Source organism: Dermochelys coriacea, chromosome 9 (assembly GCF_009764565.3).
Source record: "Dermochelys coriacea isolate rDerCor1 chromosome 9, rDerCor1.pri.v4, whole genome shotgun sequence".
Classification (NCBI taxonomy): Eukaryota; Metazoa; Chordata; order Testudines; family Dermochelyidae; genus Dermochelys; species Dermochelys coriacea.
Window position 1 is genome coordinate 17,348,553 of NC_050076.1, and position 18,057 is coordinate 17,366,609.

The 18,057-nt window shown below is 42.5% G+C and overlaps 1 protein-coding gene across 5 annotated transcripts in view; it reads left to right on the top strand.

Moving 5' to 3' along the window:
• Window positions 1–13,359: 13,359 nt before the first annotated feature.
• Window positions 13,360–18,057, top strand: part of MECOM (MDS1 and EVI1 complex locus) — a 450,691-nt gene continuing 445,993 nt past the window's right edge. Inside the window, exon 1 of one of the 5 annotated variants that reach the window (XM_043492336.1) lies at window positions 13,360–13,637. In XM_043492336.1, the coding sequence (XP_043348271.1) occupies window positions 13,601–13,637 (37 nt within the window). In that variant the 5' untranslated portion in view covers window positions 13,360–13,600. The remainder of the gene's footprint in view (window positions 13,638–18,057) is intronic. The other 4 variants (XM_043492335.1, XM_043492330.1, XM_043492329.1 and 1 more) reach the window with 4 other exon arrangements.

Here is an 18,057-nt window from a genome sequence, read left to right on the forward strand (position 1 = left end):
GAACCAATCACACATGACAGCTGTTAGTCATGATGCTTAATGCACTACTGGAAGGCATTCATACTGAGGTGATGAGTGCAGTATGAGAAGCTACAAAGAATAGAATAGATATTAGTGGGGCTCCTGGTGGAGAAGACACCACTCAGTATAAGGAAATCATAATATGACCTTTGAGTTACACCATACTTCATGAGGGGTCCCACTGAAAACAGTGGACCTTGTGGAATAGGTTGGTGGTCAGTGTGATTAAGGGCGGCAGAATTTAGTCTTATCTTTTGGGATTCCACAGATCCATGATTGTGCTTGTTTCTTCTTGATCACCTATATAATATAACTAGCAGAATATCAGTTCAAAGAAAGTGATTCTCATACTGATGAATGAGGAAATGTAAACACTTAACTTCCATTAGCATTAATGGAGAGTTATCTGTGTATATTTTCCATGCATCAGTGGAAGAATAGACTTCAGAATGTGTCTCCATATTAGCCTCAATAGATCTGAAGTAGAAATAGTGATAATACTCTAAAGAAGATACAATTAATTATTCCCTTTTATTTTATCTTAAAAATAGTCATCTTGCTAAATCAACCATGGGTTCAACTGCTGCATAAAGATTATTTAATGTCTGTGTGTTTTAGTAGTAATGAATGTTATATGAGTTTGTGGTGCAACTTTTCAAGCAGAAAATAAAAGAGGATGAAGGAAAATGTCTGAAATACTGGTATAGAAATGAGTCCTAAACAAAGCTCTTTTGTTTAAAGCCTACAGAGTGACTAAAATATTTGCCATGTATTGTAGGGCCTAATCCTGCTTTAGAATGCATGCCTGGAGGTGTGAGCTTTTCTGAATAATTTCTGAAAATGAATACCTTAAATTTGTCTCTTAACATATACTTTAGCTTGTTTTATTCATTTAGTTTTAGTAGATTTATTGCTTTATTATGTTGTGACTAATCTTGCAATTCTTACTCAGGCAAAACTTCCACTGAAATAGCTGGAAATTTTTACTGAGCAAGGATTAGAGGATTGGACCATTTGTAATGTTATAATAAAAATGCCATAACTGGCCTCCATTTTCTACTATTTGTGCTCATAGGCTTTTGTGTTTTATATAGCGTTGTTCGCATGTTAGGTTCTGCTGGCATCGAAGAAAAAGTTTAATTAAAAGTACTATAAAGAGTAAATGTAAAGATCAAAGATCCAGTACTTTGATACCATGGTAATAGGTACCTTAGAAATACCATAGATGGATTATATAATAAATTATTCTTCTCTTGTTTCTCTCTTCTTTTGTACTTCAAAGACCATAACGCACAAAGTTTTAAAGGAGGATAAATAGTAATTTTTAAAAATTAAAAACAAATGGTTTTCCAGTTTAAACTAATTGATCAAAAATGATGGAAATGATGAAGTGAGACCTCAAGAATAAATATGAACAAAAACATAATAAAAATTGACTAGGAACATAATCCTGAATGCTAACATAAATCCATTTCCATTGTAACAAATGTGGTCTAATTTAATCTCCAGAATTTATTACTACCAGAAAGAATAGAATTGACAAGCTCTAATGCATTGGTTACTCTTAAAATTCCACTTTAACTATTGACCTGCTGAGGGTGTCCATCACTGAAAAGACTATCTTAATTATCAGTATCATCCATCTCAGTAAAGTCTGTGCATGTGTATTATTTACAGATTATTCCTGAAACTACTAAATGACTCATATACAGACAAGGGATCAGGAGTTCAAATTATGCTGTGTTGCTATGTTATGATCAGAGTACAACAGTGTGATCTTGGGTCATGTGTGAATTTGACCTCTTATGAATTAAGTGTGGGCTGGTACTTATAAGAAAGGAAAAGCTATACTAGTATAGTTATACTGTGTACCTAATGGCCTGATCCTGCAAGGTGCTGAGTGCCTCCTGGGTGGTGCTGAATGCTCTCAGCTTCCACTGAAGTCAATGAAAGTTAGTGATGCTCAGTGCTATGTTTTTACATACAAGAAGAGCGCAAACACAGTATTTTCAGCTGAATAACTTTTGTTTTAGATTGATTATATCAAAACCAAGAAAGGACAAAAGTAAAGTCTGCTGGAGAGCAAAATTTGTGTGTGTCTTTGTTACAAGCTAGAAACCACTCTAACAGCTTAACTGACCAAAAAATTAAGTTCCAGAAAAACAGAAACAACGTTTTCTGACCTAGCCTAGGTAGAATTGTAGTTTTAAAATGGTTTCTAATTCTATTAAATAGTTGTAAAGTATTGCCATGTTCTCTTAAGTCATTGCTGTGTTGCATCCTAGAGGTGGCTGCATTTCAGCGATGGATGGTGTGATCCTAGTATATAGTATGTCTTGGTGAAATCTGAGAAAAAACTTGCATTGACTTCAGCAGGGCCAGAATTTCACCCCAGATTATTATGTAAGTAAAGCACTTTGTGATTCTCGAGGATGAAACATGCAACATAAACATAGATAATATTTATTAACAATTATTTTACTATAACTTATGAGTCCCTACTCTGTATTACCCAAAACTTGCTTTGGGAATACAGTAGGAATTGAAGAATCAAAGGAAGATTACAGGGAAACAATGCGTTGGGTCATATAGTCAATCCTCTGGCACTTCTTTTAAGCATAGATGTAAACTGCAAAGGAGAAACAAACCACAGAAATACAGAGATGCCTTGCTTCATTTTGAAATCTACATTTGGGGTTATATTTTAAATACTAATAATTTAGATCTAAAATTGTTGTAATTAGGTTTAGTCTAGTAAGTAACCATTATTATTTTTCATGGGGGAAAAAAAGCTTAAGAATCTCTTGTTATCAGTGTAGACAGACATTTTGTACAATTTTGCCAGTGGCCAGAAAGCTATCGCTGCACAGTCCACAATAAAAAGAAAAGGAGTACTTGTGGCACCTTAGAGACTAACAAATTTATTTGAGCATCAGCTTTCGTGAGCTACAGCTCACTTCATCTGATGCATTCCAAATAATGCTCAAATAAATTTGTTAGTCTCTAAGGTGCCACAAGTACTCCTTTTCTTTTTGCGAATACAGACTAACAAGGGTGCTACTCTGAAACAAGTCTACAATAAGACATGGATTGGTGGATAACACAGACACCATAATACACAGAATCTTTTCCATAAAATGTTAATGTTAGGTCTTGTGAACCTGTTTCCGGTGCCCGTTCAAGTGGGTGCTAAAGACATTATATTCTGTAGGGTATTCAATAGGGAAGACCTATATCCATTTCTGGGAAATACCGTTACAGGATCCTACACAGTTATGCCCTGCATACAGTTTCATCAGGAAAGGTATATGATTTATTGCCCTGTAAAGGGTTTTGACATGAAGCCTGTGAAAAACGCTGTATAAATGCCAATACAATGCAATGCAATATAAAACGTCACAAAAATACTTTATTCATTAATTCTGACACCGTGTTTTTTTGTACTGGAATGAAATAGGAGTGAAATATAAATGTGTTCCTTACATTTTAAAGAAAAAAACAGGTTTGTTGGTTTTACAAATGTGCTAGAGTTTGCCTTACTTAGTGGCTCCATAGCAAGAAAAGCAGAATTCTGTTTGTCTTGTAATGTTACTACAGATAAATGCAAATAAACCACTGACTTAGAGGAACTGGGAACATTCTTGATGATAGAGGCCCCAATTCTGCTCCCACTAAAGCAATTGAGAGCTTTGCTCTTGACTTCAGAGAAAGAGGACTAGGCCCAAAGAGGACTTGATCAATGTAAAGACTTTACCCTATACGGTAATAGCTCTTGTATTCAGTAATGCTAAATCTTACTTAAATAGCTCAATAACCAAAGAAATAGCTTCCCCAGACTTGCAAACTATTGTACAAAGTATGGCTTTAGTACAAGAAACATGCTTTAAAGACATTAAAACAGATCAGTTTGGGTTCCTAAGTACTGCTGCTTTTTGTCTCTCCCCTTCTCCCCTCGTCCCTCCCCAGGAATACAGTACATTACTTTATAATTGCTTTCACTTCTGGCTCCAGTACTGGGGACCTCCTCTGCTCTACGTTTGCTTTCCATAGGAAGTCCCCATTTCAGATGCTAAGGCATAGGCAAGAGGACATCAGGTCTGACCACAGATTTTGCACTTGATGAAACATGCACTCGAAGTCTGAGCAGACCTCAGCCAATGGTAAAACTCCCATTGACTTCAGTGGAAGCAGGACTGAGTCTATAGTGGGTCATGTACCTATATTATTATAGTGTTAATATGTGAGGGTCATATAATTAGGTTTTCCCCTCCCTTGCTTCTTCTGTTGAAATGATCCTTTATTGTACCCGTTAGTTTGCTGTACCTTGTCCTGTTCCTTTCAGATATAGGGTCCAATCTTGCTATTACTCAGGCAAAGCATTCATGGGGTTAAATTCTGGCCCGCATTGAAGTTAATGACAAAATGCCTATTGACTTCAGTAGGTCCAGGATTTCACCCCATTGACTTAAATGGCTATGAAGGAGCTGTAGGATTGGGCCCATACACAGATTCACATACTTTATTATTTGCTCTGTTTGTTTTATCTCCCTGTGATAACATTATTCCATTTTCATTTAACATGAAGTTCACATTCTGTTGATCTTTCCACTTACACTTTGAACTACTATATTATTCCCATTTGTTTAATATTTTGTTTACGTTCCAAATATTTTTTTCTTTTGTTTGCTGTAGTTCCCCCACCCCTTCTTTTCAATTTTCCAAAATATTGTGTCTGCATTATGCTGTCCCTTTAAGAGCAGGGCAGGCTGGGAATTCTCTCCATGATATAAAACAAAGGTCAGCAGTAGGAAATCAGTCTAGTCTTTGGTAAAGGAAAGAATTTTTGAAAGTTTGAAGGTATTGGTATCTTTTAGTGACATTTGTTTCTAATAAAAGGGGCTTGATCTTGAGTTCTACTGCTGTTTAGGCTCCAGGATGCAGATGAGTGTAATATATGTTTGGTGGAGGAGCCAGGAGCACTGGGATTTCCTGCTAACCCTGAAGAGGACATATGCCACTTTCTAAGAGTGAAGGTCTAGCACCAGTGTAGACAATGGCAAACCATCTCACTGACTTGAATGAAGCTAGGATTTTGTCTTTAAAATTTAGAATGTAGGGCTAGGGCCTTTCTAATATGTCACACTCCTTTTGCTAGATCATACGTCCGTAGACTCAGCTCACACTGCAGCATGCACTGAAAGAGATGCCACTCCAACCTACACAGGTTAGCTAATAGGAGTGCAAATGCTGTCATAATGAGTGTTGCAAAGTCCACTTTCCAAGATTTCCCTCAAGAGCTCCACCCTCAATAAATGCTGCATTGTAATATAAAATATATAAAGCAAGTGTTAAGTGATAGAAGTTAGGAAGCATCTCTCAACATTCAGCCCATTTTTACGGTTATCTCACCATGTCCATGATCATCGTTATCCTAATGCTCACTGCTACTTGCTGCCCTATAACTGTCACTCTTCACCTGTCTCTTCCTTGTCTCTCCTTTCCCCCACCCTCAGTTCATTCACAGCAGTTTCCTATCAGCTAGTCTCCCCACAAAAACTCCTCAGCATAGTCTGACCATATAATTAATTCACTTTGAAAATGTAACAAGATCTATAATGCCTCTAGGCTATGACCTTGCATTTGTAACTTTAATCCTCATTTGCCCCACCTGTCCTTCTGTTTGACCATCCCTTATCTTGTCAGATCTATTCTTATGCTGTAAATTCTGGCAGGGAAAGACTGTTCACAGTGTACATCTAAATTCTGACTTATAGGAACTCCATGAATAAATAATAATGAGCAGGTTATCCATAATTGTGCCTTAGGGGAATCCTTACATTGAAACACCTGGTACTGGCCAGTTAAAGACAAAAAACCCTACTAGATGAACTAGAATTGTTAATTCCTGTGGGATAACAACTCAAAGTGAATCCAAAGTCTATCTGAATCCTTCAGATTACTGTGAACCCACCAGCATCTGGTCCCAGCTTTGGTCAGAGGTTTGCCAGGGTATAAGCTACAGAATGGAGGTTGGGGGTAGACTTCTGTGTCATCTTTATTTTATGTACTGTATGCCTCCCATCACCCTAACATCAAGCCTTTACTGTATTTTTCCTGACAATACCCCTCTGAGGTAGGGAAGTACTATTATCCCCATTTTACATATTGGGAATAAAGGTGAGAGATTAAATGACTTGTCCAGAGTCAAAGAGCAGGGAATTGAAACCAGATCTCTTGCATTCCAGGGAGTGTCCTAACCACCCTCTGATTCTTTCTTCCACCTCCAGTCCTTTTTTCTTGTCTCCCCTGGTAATTTTCTCCCCTGTGTATACTGTGAAATTCACAGTCCAGCTGGTAATTGTATGCAGTAGGCATACATCCTCCATATCATTTTGTTCCATATTTTATTCCCCAGGGCAATATTTTGTATAGCCTACTGGCATCTTGTATTTTGTTCCTCAGTAGGGACCAACTACATCCCTGGTTTAATTTCACAGATTTCAGCAAAGGTTATGCCAAGTATGGGTTAGATCCCAGGCTTCTTTGAGACATCATGCAGGTTTTGCTTTTCCTCAAATATCTCAATCTAACATTATATACATCAGTCAGTTTAACATCTATTTTCAGTTAATTGTCATTGATCGCAAGAGGTGTCTGATATTAAATTCGTATGGAATACCATCCTCCCAAGCCAAGCCCAGTGCTGCCAGGTAAGGCTTTTTCTGGGAGGAGGAAAACAAACAAACAATCTTTTCCCCATTACCTTGATGGTTTATCTCAGTACTGATCAGTAATACCCAACTCCAGCAATACTAATGTGTATAGCAGAAAGTTCAGACTTTACCCCTAGTTAGCTCTTATCTTAAAATGTTCGGAAATTTGTGACTATAAAAATAATAATCACTATGCTTATACTGGACCTGATTCAATGATCATTGAAGTCAGGGTGGGGAGGTCTTTCCTTTGACCTCAATCAGCATTGGATCAGGCCCATTGTGTAATGCCTGATAGTCATAATGGATGAACTTCAGAAAGTTCAGAGCTTGGATGCTTATCTGCACTCTACAGATCTATGAGATCAGGGTGGAAATCTTCTGTGAATCATATAATTTTTCAGATTTCTACGTTTGGTCCCAGCTGCAGCATGGGCAACTCTCCTGGTGCTTCACTCCCACTGGGCCCCAGAAGGGCCAAGAGAGAAGGACTGCAAAAATTACAAACATGAAGATCTTTCCGAATCTTAACAGAAAGGTGAAATTGGAGGTAGGTTTTAGAAATGGATTAGTATTTGGGGCAATAGTTTGGGCGGAGGTGTGTTGGAAGTACTTATTTTACTCTGAACTGGCTGATCTAGTCTTAATAGAGACACACACATGCCTAGCTGGGGCATACCTAGGGAGAACAGGAACATATCTGGAGGGATACAATGGAGGCTAGTGATGTCTGAAAATGGAAAGGTGCATTCAAAGACTGTTTACAGAAGCTGTTAGGAATCATACTGCATCTAGCCGTGTAAAGAGCAGGCAGTTCCTGGAACCTCCACTGGGTATATACAAAAAGAAAAGAAGTACTTGTGGCACCTTAGAGACTAACAAATTTATTTGAGCATAAGCTTTCGTGAGCTACAGCTCACTTCATCGGATGCATTGGGTATATAGTTGCATACACTTTACCTTCACGCATGCAGACCTACGCACGTGGTTTGTTAAGCTACATCGTCAGCACTGCTCCTGCTGCTTTCCTCCAGCTCCAACTTTCTGCGGGGATCCCAGAAAGAGAGAAAGGGGGCTCCTCCGGAAAGGTAGCAGCAGGAGCGGAGAGGAAATGAGCAGGAGCGTGCTGCTGAGCCGCAGGTTGGGCTGTTTGCATTGCACTGCAGGCGCAGCTGAAGGTGCCTGTGCTAATGTTTGAGCTGCCAGCGTGGCTCGCTCCCTTCTCGCACAGTGCAGGCGTGGGGCGCATTCCACCGCTTTCCTTCCTCTCTCTCGCTGTGCGTTTAATGGCCTTAGCTAGGAGTAGGGGGCACGGGCGGAGGGCTGAAAGGGTAATCACTCCCCAGTGCTCGTGCTGCCAATAGCGCTGGCTCGCTGCAGTTCCTCCTTGACACCGGACGGGGGCAGCGCAGACCGATCTGTCTTTGCTCCCGGTAGCTTGTGATGCTGAGACTCGCCTGTTTGTGGGAGGCTGGGGAGAAAGGGGCGGTGTTAGCAGAGCAGCATCTGGTGTGAACCTGAGCAGCGCTGGCAGCACACCACATTCCCACACCCCAAGAGGATCGTTGGACTACCTGGGAGGCAAAACCCCAGCATCTTAAAACAACCTCTATATTTATGTGTCCATCTAGCAGTGCCGCACAAGCCCGCCGTTTACATGCTCCGTGCTTGCGCTCAGCAATCATTAGCCTCTAACTTCTCTCCGAAGACTAGCAGACTAATAGTAATTCAGTTGCGTGAAGGCCTCCCACATTTTGTGACTCTGATTTAAAGTCATTTAGAGAGAGAGGCAAGCGATCAACATCAAGTAAAATAATAATAATAATAATAATTAATAATAATCCCCTTCCGGCGTAGCACAGAGCGGGGGGGGGGGGCGAACACAATGTCAAACAAACAAACAAACAAACAACTAAATAAACAATGAAAGGTTTGCTAAGGAATCCAGTGAATTATAGGAAGGAAAATTAAATGTCCGGTGCTTTACAAGACGGCATGTTTTACAAGGATGAAGGAAACTGTGCAGAAAATGCATTTGCTTTTATTGTTGCTTTTCATTGCCTGTGTTGTGGTGGATGCTTTATGCCATGGAGAGCAAGTTTAATTGAACAAGATCGCCGATTTCATTTAACATGGGGCATGGTTTGTGAGTGTGAGAGAGTGTGTGTGTGTTTTAAATTAACCATTAAAAGTCTGGGACTAAAAGCAGAAAGGATCGCGTTCTCCGATGCAAATTCTTCAATCCCACATTAATAAGCAAACCAATCAAGATACCTTTCTTAACACAGTGCCCAGGTAGAAAATCCTCAATCCTTTTGTATTATTTCTCTCTCGTGTTTGGATGTACTTTTTTAAAATCGCATCTATCATTGCCAGCCTTTCCCACAGTTTTAAGTAGACAGTTTAAAGCGAACACCCAATGGAGGAGGCATTTTCTACTGGGAAACTTCCTAGTGTTTCCCCTTTCTTTCGAGAATGCCAGACAAGGGGGGGAAAGTGCAATCTTCCCATTGATTAAAGTCTACGTATTTGTCTTTAGGCATATCGGCTTGATCCAAACTTTCGTCTGTGTCTCTCTTTCATACCCCCCTCCTTTTCTGTGCATTTGTAAAGTAGCCCCATCTAGCAATGATAAATATCCCTGTTGATCACTTGATTGATTACCTCTCTGAAAGGTCACGCGGGCTTGCAGTAATTTCCTTTTGCCTAAGGCTCCCTTTTCACTTTTACTCCAGCACGACAGCTCCAAGTATACAGGATCTTTATTTTTTATTTTAACCCCTAAATAGCCTCCCGAAAACAATGCATTGGAGAAAATCGTAGGAAAATAAACTCTCTCGCAGTCTCCATTGCGCACTCAGCTCTCTCTCTCTCTCTCCCCATCCTCCCCACCATGTATGCTGTGCACTAGTGTTTAATAGATACGGAACTTGCGAGTAAACTCAATGTCTCTTGGGTCTGAATTTCACGTTTGAGAGTCTCCCTCCCCTTTTCTCCTGTGGACTGAGAATTCGGATTTAAACAACCAGACAAGCTATTAATTTACCCATGCTTCCCAGGGTCCTGAACCCAATTAATTTCTAATAATTACAGCCCAAGGGGGCTAGAGAGATCCCTCTGCCTCTTTCTAGCCTTGCCACTTCACGACATTGAGGCCAGCATATAATAATAAAGTGTATATTTTGCAAGTGATCTGCATAACAGTGAGTTATTGCAATGAATGAAAATTGTTTCCATTTTGCCTAATTGAGCCCATGGCTGAAAGCTGAGTTCTGAGACTAAATAAAGAGGACTGTTTCATTTCAACAAGCACTGGAAGTCCCTGCATAGCTTTTTGGTCACCCAGCAAGAGGTTTAATTTCTTAACAGCAAAGTCGAAATCAAGCGTTGTGTAAACAGTATTAATAATTGCATTACAATGATTAAATTAATCTTACGGGTAGCTAGGAGAATATAGGTTGAGACTGAATAACACGATGTAAAGTTCACTGCACAAAGACAATAGCACAGCAAATACCTCGATGAAGAATTCCAACTTGCCTCCGAATACACTGCGGGGCTTATTCATTTATAATGTGAGGAAGGGAAAATTTCCTGTTCTATAGAATGCATTGAAACCTGAGGGTTGCTTTCCCCCACACCCCCGGCATGTATTAAAATACATTTCATCCCCCCCCCTTTTAAAATATTTTTTCGTGGCTCTGATTCTACTATAAACACACACACAACAATTCCAGTGTTCACTAGTCAGCAATTTCCCCAACTTGAAGGGCTAGAAACGCTTAAAAACGTGACCAACCTAAATTAAACGGATTTCTCGTGGGTCTAGCAGGCAACTCTTTGGGAGGGTGGCAAACTTTATGAAGGTTCTGTCCGCGACTAATAGATCGGACATCAGAAAAATCTGTTTGATGCAACCGAAATGAAAATCGAGATGTTTGCTGGGTGTTCGGGAAAACAGAAAGACACCTGTTCGGGGTCTTGTGATCGCTTGGGACTTTAAACAGGTGAAACTGATAAGCTGGAGGAGAAAGCTGGTGTCTTCCAAAGTCAAGAGACCCAAGTGGGCTGCTTAGAGGAATCTATATCTGCACAGATCCCTCTGTTTAACTATATTAGACTGTCGCTTTCCCCTTCTGTCGCAGAAAGGCGTACAAATACAGACGCTTGCTTTTCTTGTGCAGATGTGCTACAAGGGGCCAAGGGGTTGTTTAAATAACCTCAGTAGGTCTGTAAAGCAATCGAAAGTCTTGTGTTTTTGTTGTCTTGGTGGTATTCTGGATCTCAGAGAAAAGCTAATGAAATATACTTCCCATTGGACAATATACTTCGGGGCTGTTGCTAAACAAAAGTTTGTAAAAGTTCTCAGACATTTTCGATTAGGGTTAGAAAGCTGGCATCACCTGGGTTAGTTCATTCATCTTTATAATTTAAGAAACTCTTTTGAAGAACCCGACAGAAAACTATGTCTGATGGAGAAGGAAGGAGGTTCAGTGCCGGAAAGGTGTAGAGTCCCACTCCTCAAGTTTTCTTCTTTCCCAGAATTAATTTCTTCTTTCTCCCCGTCCCGTCCCGTCCCCCCCGCACCCCTGTTGTGCTGTACTCCCAGCCTAATGCTTTCCACGGGCACGATTTAGTTGAGCGGGTCAGTTAGTTCACCGCATATTACTTCATAGCCTTTCACCAGGAAACCAAAATGCTTCCAATCATTTCTAAAAGGAGGGCAGACGAGGGAAATAATTGTAACACCCCCCGGACACTGCGGGTAGATGGGTGCGTGGCTGTCTCTGCTGGCCGGCTGATAAGAAGTGTCCTAAAAGCCCAGCTTCCCAGTACGCAGTGCGTCATGGAAGGGCCAGGCTGCGGGGCACAGACCCAAGCTAGGGTGTGCACTGAAACGGGATTCTTTGGATGTCAATGTGATATTGCTTTTGAGTTTGTCTCGGTGACACACAGAATCGGGGGGAAAGGGAGGCATGGAAAGAAACAGGTGATTGCAGAGAGAGGAGGAAAGAAAAAGGAGAAGTCGGGTCACTTTACAGCTACTTTTGCTGAAGTTCTGCGTTGGCGCAGCTTGGTGTGCTAACCTTACCCTTCCAAGAGGGAGTCCCTCTCTCCTCCACCCCACGCTGGGCTCTGTAATGCAAAGGGGTCGGGCTTTATTAGTACTCCCGCTAGATTGCGGAATTTCCCCCCTACAAAAAACAGCTGCATGGTGGGTTTTTTATTATTATTCTTCACATATTAAAAATAATGGCGAGGATCAAGAAGTTCGCTCTCCAGTGGGTTTTCAAATACTTGTGCCTCATTTGGAGAGGCGGGAGGGAAACATGAGAAATTCCCTTTGCTATTCAGTCATTTCAATTTGTTTCGTGTGTGTGCTTGTATCATCTAGGAGTTTGCGGAACACCTTTCCTTGGGGTGGACAAAGGCTCACAGCGTTCGGAAATGTGCTGCCACAATCTAAACAAAATTCAGTGATTGCTTCTAAAACAAACACGTCTTCATTAGGTTTACAGTGCTCTGCAATGTTTATGTGCTGCTGGCTATTGTAACCTTATGGCAGAGGTGGCTGTTTTCTGCTTTTTCGCCTTAGAATGGCCATGATTCTGACCGTGAACACCAGCAGGATTTTTGTTTAAAAAGAGCGAGTGATGCTTAAGATTTTATTAAAACCAAAACTTGAGCAGCATGTATGTACTGGCGCAGCACTGAGTCTGAAAGATTGTAATTTTCTTTTATGGTGTCTGGCAGGATTTGCAACAGATATTAATGGGAACATAAATAGCGCATAGAAGGCATTGAACAAAACTGTTTAAAGCAAAGGAGGTTGTACCAGAGGAAAATCTATATGTAGTTTGGACTGATTCATACCTTGAACAGAGCCATCCCCTAAAGGAATTTCCAGTTTCAGCGGCTCCCCTTGTTGATTGGCAAACCCTGTAATTAAAACAGATTCAAACAATACGGATTATCATTTCTAAAGTGCTTTTTTTCTTTTATCCAGCTGGGGGAAACTGAACTCAAGCTGAAGGTGGGAAAGGGAGTGTGTGTGTTTAGAAGAGTATATAATTTAATTATATGCATACATAAAATGTATAATTTAATTATATCTATGTGTCTGTTTAAATCCACAGATCTATGATAATTACGAGTGGGTCGGAATAAACTATTGACATGTTGCAAAGATGACAGAGTATCATTAATCTTACATAAACAGCTAGAAAGAAAATGTCATTTATTCTACTCTAAAACTCTGGAACATCAAGAGCAGGGAGATTTTTTTTCTGTTATAAATAATCTGCCTCACTGCCGCCCCTCGAGTCAATGAAAAGTGGCTCAGAATCTATTCCTTCTCCAGCAGATTGGGACAGGAAAAGCTCTAGAGTGTGTTACCCCGATGCTGGTTTATTAATTAATAATAATAATTGTTGGGGGTTGATGGCGGAATAAAGAAGAAGAAGAAGAAGAATTCGGGCATCTGGCTGTTTGCGACTGGTTGGCTCTGGCCAGGTTGTTTTTATTGGAGAGGAAGAGGTGTCCTCGCTCCCTTCCCTGGGCGGCCTCCTCCCCTCCACCGATTGCCAGCTGACAAGATCCTGAAATCGAAGTGATAGATCGCTCCAAACTTTTTTTGGCGGCGCTGAGATGTGGAAGAGTGGGGGGGGGGGGAGGCCGCCCGTGCGCATGTGCGAAGGTGTCCAAACTGACAATGCTGGAGAGATAGCGAGCCTGGATTGAGAGAAAGAGAGAGTGTGAGAGAGAGTGAGAGAGAGAGAGAGGGGGGAGAAAAAGGAGCAAAAGATCCGAGAGGGAAACACCCCCCCCCCACCCACCCACCACAGCAGCGGCGCGGGACTGGCAGCATGAGATCCAAAGGCAGGGCAAGAAAACTGGCCACAAGTAGGTGCAATATCCCTTTCCATTGGCTTTTCACCCGCTCTCTGCCATGTTGCGTGGAATGTCGGATGCGCCGGGGTCTGGGGCGCCACGCAACCTGCAGCACCCCTGCGCCGGAGCCCAGCCGGGGAGCGCATCCCCGAGCGCAGCGCAGCGCAGCGCAGCGGCTGGGGGAGCGGGCGCGGGGTCAGGCTGCGGGTGCGGGGAGGGGGGGGGAGTGGAGATCAGAGGCGGGGGGAGGGGGAGGATTTCAGGCAGTCCCTCCAGCAGGCAGATCGCTGGGCTGCGGTGGGCGGGGGGCTGCGGGGTCGCTGAGGAGGCGCTGCCCGGCCGCTCGGGCTGGCTGCGGGGGCGCTGGGAGGCGGAGAAGGAGTTGAGGAAAAGTTCAGTGGCGAGCGCTGGAAGTTGAGCGGTGGCTGCCGCCGCCGGGGCTGCGAAGAGCAGCTGAGACCATAGTGGGCGCTGTCGGCTCTCGGCAAGCTCTGGAGGGGAGGGGAGGGGTGTGTGGGTCGGGGAGGGGGAGGGAGTCAGGCGGCAGGTCTCGCTCCGAGCTTCCAGCGGGCAAAGCAGGAGAGCCCAGGCAGGTGGGGGGGGGGGGGCTAGGGGAAGAGAGAGCTCCCCCCTCCTTCTAGCTCTCCCAGGAGGGCATCCCAACTAGCAAGCAGAGCTCTGCGGAGGGGGGCTGGTCAGGGACCTTCCAGCCTGGGGCTCTGACTCTCTGTTTTCTCGACACTGGGGTGTGTGGCTGCAATCTCTGCGCCCAGGGAGGCAGCTCCGGGGCTCCCTCCCCTCTTGCATTGGTGGTAATGAGAAGGCGCAGAAAGTAAAATCTTAGCTTAATGCATCGGCTGGGAACTCTACGTTCATGGGGGGACAACCCCCCGCTGGAAACGCTGCGTTAATGGGGACCCCTCCCTCCCCATTCCTGTGCACTCAGGAAACAGAAAGAAATAGTTGTGGAGGAAATGTTCCAGTTTATTTCCTGTGTGCAACATTGCAGACGCTGTCAAACGCAGCGCGTCCCGAGTGACAGTGGACAAGGCTTGTTGACCAGATTTTGATGCATTTGATTTTAGTGTAAGTTAAACTCGTCCTGCTTGGGGCAAAGGCTCAAACAGTCTTCTGCCAGTGCAGTCTGAAGGTGCAAGGTAGCAGGGCTTTGGCTGCAAAACGAGGCCAAACGGTTTCGTTCTTCAGTGGCTTCCTGCAACTTTCCACTATGTCTCCTTGGGATCGAGTGCTCTGGTCGGTTTAAAAAACAAACAATCAACAAAATCCCGGAGCCTGCTTCAGACGAATAATACATTCCGTCTTAGCACTAGCCCAGAGTGGCGGTGTTTTGCCGTGACTCCTCGTAAATGGAGTATATGTGAGGAGCTGGGGAGAGGGCAGTAGTGATTGGGCCATCAGCGCAGTTTAAACGCTAGCTCAGCTCTCTGCCCACTGGAGCCACCCGATGAAGTTGATCTAAATATTGTAATTTCAGGCGTTTTTCAAGCAGTTTATTCAGTTCGGCTGCACTAGGTCTATATTGTCTTAGCTTGGGTCTCAGCAATCGGCATAAATACTGTTCTATTTATTTTTACAGGCACTCCATCTTCTCCTTTTTGACAGCGATAATGATCTTTTAATTGCAACAGTTGCAAAAAAAAAAATAGCCTGCCTTCGTATCTTATTTTAAATACAACTGATGTATTTTATTTGTGTGTGAGAGTAGGGATATACTATATGCAAGTTTCATTTGATATGTATCTCAATTGCAACTTTCATTTCCATCTGAAAGTGTGCCGGAAAATGGTAGATGAAACGCTGCATAACATCATAAATGACTAACAATCGGTTTTTGTCTACTAGTGAAAAAATATGTGACTAGAGAAAAGGGAAAGCAAAAGATCTTTGGATCTTCATCTACTTTTCTGTGAAACTTAACCACAACCTATATTTGATTAGCTGATTTTAAACTGGATGTATCAGCACAATTTGAAAACAAATAAGCTTCCAGGTCACCATCCCTGCTTTTAGGCTAATTGTGAAAATCATATACAAAGAAAAGGAGGACTTGTGGCACCTTACAGACTAACAAATTTATTTGAGCATAAGCTTTCGTGAGCTACAGCTCACTGTGTTACATTCACTAGCACATATGTATAATAAATTTCCCCTAAAGTTTCTGGGCTGCTGCTGCTTTGCAGTGCTTAGATTTGACCACTTTCAAACTTTCTTCTTTGGGTTGCATGTCTTGGCAGTCACAGCAGCGGCAGCAGCTTTCCCTAGACAGATGCGTTGCATTATATAATCTTTCGGTTACAATACGCTCATAAAGGAAATCGTATTAAAAAGTTGAGATTTTTGTATTTTGAGACCCCTTTAATTTCTCCTTCGAATACCGTGCGAGTTTCATGGCGTGGTGTATGCGCGCCTGTGTTGGTGGGGGAAAATTAGTGGTGACCCCTGTAATTCAATCATTCAACAGGAAAAGTTTTCAGCTTTTGGTTTCATCCTGTGACCCCTTCTCTTCACGATTTAATTGCAGAGCTGTGAAGAAGAAGAAGGAAAAAAAAGAAACGTTTTGTGGCTGTAACTTACTTGGAAAAACACCCCACTCGGGATACAATTGGAATTCTCTTATTATTCCACTTTTGCCTCTGTGTGTGTGTGTGTGTGTGTGTGTGTAATAAACTAGAGATAACACCCCCCAAATTGTGACTAACACCAGTAGTCGGGAAAGTTCTGCCCATAATTAACCAAGGGGAAATTAGATGCTTATATTTTCCCTCTATATATTGAAATAGCAATTTAGGGACTTTTGCTAACCTGAAAAATCTCAGACGAAACAAAAGAAGCCTCGTTATGAATAGTTAGTGAATATTTTAAACCTCCAGCTGTAAAAATAAAGGAAAGGGAAAGAGGCAAGACATTTTTTCTTTTTGAAGGCATATTCGAAATGAAGTCTGAATATAATATGCGAAAAAGAAGGGTGCAAATTGCAAAGCTCTCGAACAGTGACAGTGTCTATACCGCTGCACCTTTTTAGAGTTCCAGGATTGCACCTGCATGGCGACAGTAATTTACAGCGACCAGCATTTGTGCTATAAGTGGTGTCACACTGTGGCGGTTTTTTTTGTCCGAATGTATCCCTGTCTGAAAATCACTCCCGAACAGTGACACTTCACAGAACTCAACCCCGTGCACCGAACAAGCTGTACAGGCTAAACCAGTGGTAGCCATTAGCAACCCAGTAGCCTCATAAAGAGACAGAAGGTGATCAGTTTAGGAGAACGCACGTGAATAAGGGGGCACTTGTTACTTTTACACTTTATCACCGGGTTTGTTTGTTTGTTTGTTTTTAAACAGGCAATTTAGTGCAGGTCCAGAGCTATCTAACCATCTGAGATGGTAAAATAACACTTTCCCGAGTTCCAGCAGGTTTTCCTGCCCCTGTAGCTTGCCTCTCTACTACTTAAAAGCCTGGCAAGTTTATTTGCCTGCTTAAGACTCTGTCCGGGAATTTGTTTTTGAAAAGGGAAATGTTTGCCAGTGTCCAGGCTTTCAGCCCCCTTTAGCAAGGCTGTTTATTTGCCATTACCTCTGGCTTAGTACTTCTTTATTGCACTTGGCACTTTGTGTAAATAGTCCCCTAAAACATTTCAGTATATTTCGTCAAAGAAACCCTCTAAGTTTAGAGGAAGGTTAATAACGCGTCGCTCTATTTTGAAATAGTGGGGTAGGGGAAAGAGACGGTTCATTAAGGAAAAGATGGAGGGAGATACTCTCTCTCTTCATTTATTTTGACGGTAAAAAATCCCTCCACATCTATATCGCTATGCATTCTGCCAATTCATAGCTAAATGGATTTCTGGATATGTATGTTTCACAGATGATACATGATATCTGTAGCTTATGCACTACACACCCATCCAACTCATCCACACCAACCATAACACTTTTTGTATGGCTTGGAAACAAACGGGTTTCCTAGTCGTCCTCCCCCCCTCCCCCCAGAAGTTGCGATTCATGTGGAGTAGTTGACAGGAGTCCCGTTTAGCTGAGTGATTTGATGTGGCCTTCCGGAGAAGGGGAGAGGGGTTCTTCAACTCTCAGTCCTGCTTTTTAGGAAAGGGGGCCCGGGTAAAGGGAGGACCTGGACACGTACTACGATCAGCGCTATTGTCTCTAGCATGCCTCTTGTCACTCCCCCACCCTCTTCAAATATCTGGTGCACAGAAACCAAAAGACTCTCCCATCTCGATCTAAGGCACACGAGGAATTGAATGTGTTCCTCCACTTCTAGGCCAATAATTCCCCCAATAATTCCTCCTCCCCCCCTCGCTGCAAAGCTAACCAAGCCAATCCCCCAAATAGGGAGGACGGAATACAACCACCATCACCCTCATTCCTACATCTAAACGTCTTGTCAAAACAG